The 2,437-nt window shown below is 36.2% G+C and overlaps 1 protein-coding gene across 1 annotated transcript; it reads left to right on the forward strand.

Moving 5' to 3' along the window:
- Window positions 1-701: 701 nt before the first annotated feature.
- LOC134855441 (E3 ubiquitin-protein ligase TRIM17-like) lies at window positions 702-2,087 on the forward strand (the record flags this gene model as incomplete). Its single annotated transcript, XM_063871969.1, is given in 2 exon segments — window positions 702-1,069; window positions 1,346-2,087. Coding segments are annotated over 2 exon segments (961 nt in total), but the record flags the coding sequence as incomplete, so codon positions are not given.
- Window positions 2,088-2,437: the final 350 nt, after the last annotated feature.

The raw sequence follows: 2,437 nt of genomic DNA on the forward strand, positions 1-2,437 counted from the left end.
GGTGTAGGTTCTCGGTACGATCAATGAAAGATCAAAGAGAGCGGTTCGATTCCGGAACCTGATTACAATTAGTTATTTATACAGTTTGGCCTTGCCAAGTTTTTTTATTGCGCTCAGTGCGGCTGCGCAGCGAACACAAAATTTTTTTATTTAAAATCACCGCAGTTTTAAAGTACTGATAGTCTTGAAGTACTGATACTGCAATTTTGTTGTCAACCTTTTGGTAAGTAGGAAAAAATGCAAAACTTGTTCTGAGAGAATACAGAAAAGATGATTTGACAAGACTGGGAAAAAAATTTGAAGCTGTGCTTGATCAAAAAATCATCAGAAAAATAATGGCGATCTCATTTGTATTAAAAAGTATCAACGGATTTTTTAAAAGATGTCATTTTTTTCCGAGCTAAAATACAAGAAAGAGCTGTAGTATCATCCATAATGATACTCCTATCGCAAACAATCTTCAAAAAAATAAAAAACACTATAAATAAGAGTTTGATTTTCATCTTTCTCCACACCACGTTTTGCCGCAAACCATCTTTTGCGTTGTTTTAATACTCATGCATATTTTTAACGCTGAATTCGCGATGGTAATTCGAAATTGCATATTGTTTTATTCAAATAGTCTTTTGTTGTAACGTCGCGTGCTGAAGTTTGAAAACTGTTCAACTTTTTGTAACCATCAAAAACGAACAAATCAACAATTCGCTCGCATCGTTTATGTAATTCATAATTGACCATTCTTTATAAAAACTGCGCAAAATTGCTTACTGATCAACAGCAGCTATCGATTGTGAACACACGTTACTTTCTACTGCTTGTTTGGCTACATTATTCGCTTTTAGCAACAAGAATGAGTGAGCCTTTCGAGTGTTGCATTTGTCTTGAAACTCTAGAGAATCCGAAAGCTCTATACTGTGGTCATTCTTTTTGTTCGCTTCCTAAAAAGTGCCTGCAGCGGGTTTTAACCAGCAATCCGAGATTGTGTTCAAAATGCCGCAAACCCGTTTCTGTTCATATTCGAGGCGAAAATGACTTGTCAATAAACTACGATCTGAAAACTGCAATAACGGTAAAGTTTAGATTAGCAGTTCTCAAAATTTATCGAAAGTAACTTTAGGCAAGTCTTTGAAGTCAAAAGATTAAAAAATACATCTGGTTCGAAATTTTGCTATTAAATTCCATGTGCAGTTTTTTTTCTCCATAGCTTGCAATTTGTCTCAAAGCTACAAAATTTGAAGCACTCATCTGCCTTTTTAGTTTGTTTTTGGTGTCATTAAAATTTTGATAGAAGTCGATTTTCAAATTAGCCATCGGATTTTTCGCAAACCAAAAAAATCGTTTTTAGGCAACACAGCAAAATGCAGAAAAATCAGAGGGAAACAATCTTCATCAGCTTTGTAAGTTACACAAAAAGCCAATGGACATATTGTGCAAAAATGACAATTTGCAAAGGTGTTTGATGGCAATTTGCAAAGACTGTTGGAGCTCAGGACACAATGGCCACTCAGTTGTACCATTAGAACCTGGAACAACGGAACTGGTTTCAGATACAAGGATTCACTGGGGGAACATTCGCCAATGTCAACACAAGTATCGAGATGCAAATGATGAATCGTTGAAAGTACTAGAGAAAATCAAGGCTGCGACAGATGCGATGAATGTCCTAGCCTCTACTGAGAGCACGCTGCGAAATTCTCAGAACCCTTATGATGTGAAAATGTTCAGACAAAACACTTTAACAGAACTAGAAAAACAGACCGATCACATAATAGGAGTTGAACAAAGTATCTCATCATTAGCGATAAAGTTCAAAGAAGCGGCAAAATTCCTCGAGACTGCTAAGAAACCATTCGAAGATTATCTAACGTACGGTGACAATCAGTCAAGTGAAGGAGCTGTCCAAAAACAGAGAGCTTGGAAACTGAAAGATCTTCGTGAAAGTACAGCCACACAAATGAGCCTGAACTTCAACACGCAGTTTTGTTCACTGAATCAACTATTATTTTCTCCAATGGGGCAAAATGGTGTAGGCGTTTTCAAAGAAGAAAACGACACAATAAAGCAGCAAAAAACTCTCTCTTGTCCAGGTAAAATAAACACATCATAGAAATTCAAACAACGAGATTTCATCTAGGATCCACTAATGAAAAGTATGTTTGTAGAAATTAGGAAAAAACAAGAGGTCAAGTTTTTTTTCTACTTTCTAATTGAAGTACCGCTGTACTAAAATTCCTGCAGCGGAATTTGAATTTTTTAATGAAAACGTTGAAAAGCTGCAATATACTGTGCTGATTTCAATTATCCGGAAAAACGAAAAAAAAACTTGAAGTTTGAAAGACTGTTTTTCTCAAACTGGGTTGGGATCAATTAAGCAATCTCCCCCCCCGTAATGACCAATTGAGCTATCTCCCCCCAGCAAAAACGAATAAAGTCTTCA

The sequence above is a fragment of the Symsagittifera roscoffensis genome, chromosome 10 (genome assembly GCF_963678635.1).
Source record: "Symsagittifera roscoffensis chromosome 10, txSymRosc1.1, whole genome shotgun sequence".
In the NCBI taxonomy this organism is placed as follows: Eukaryota; Metazoa; Xenacoelomorpha; order Acoela; family Convolutidae; genus Symsagittifera; species Symsagittifera roscoffensis.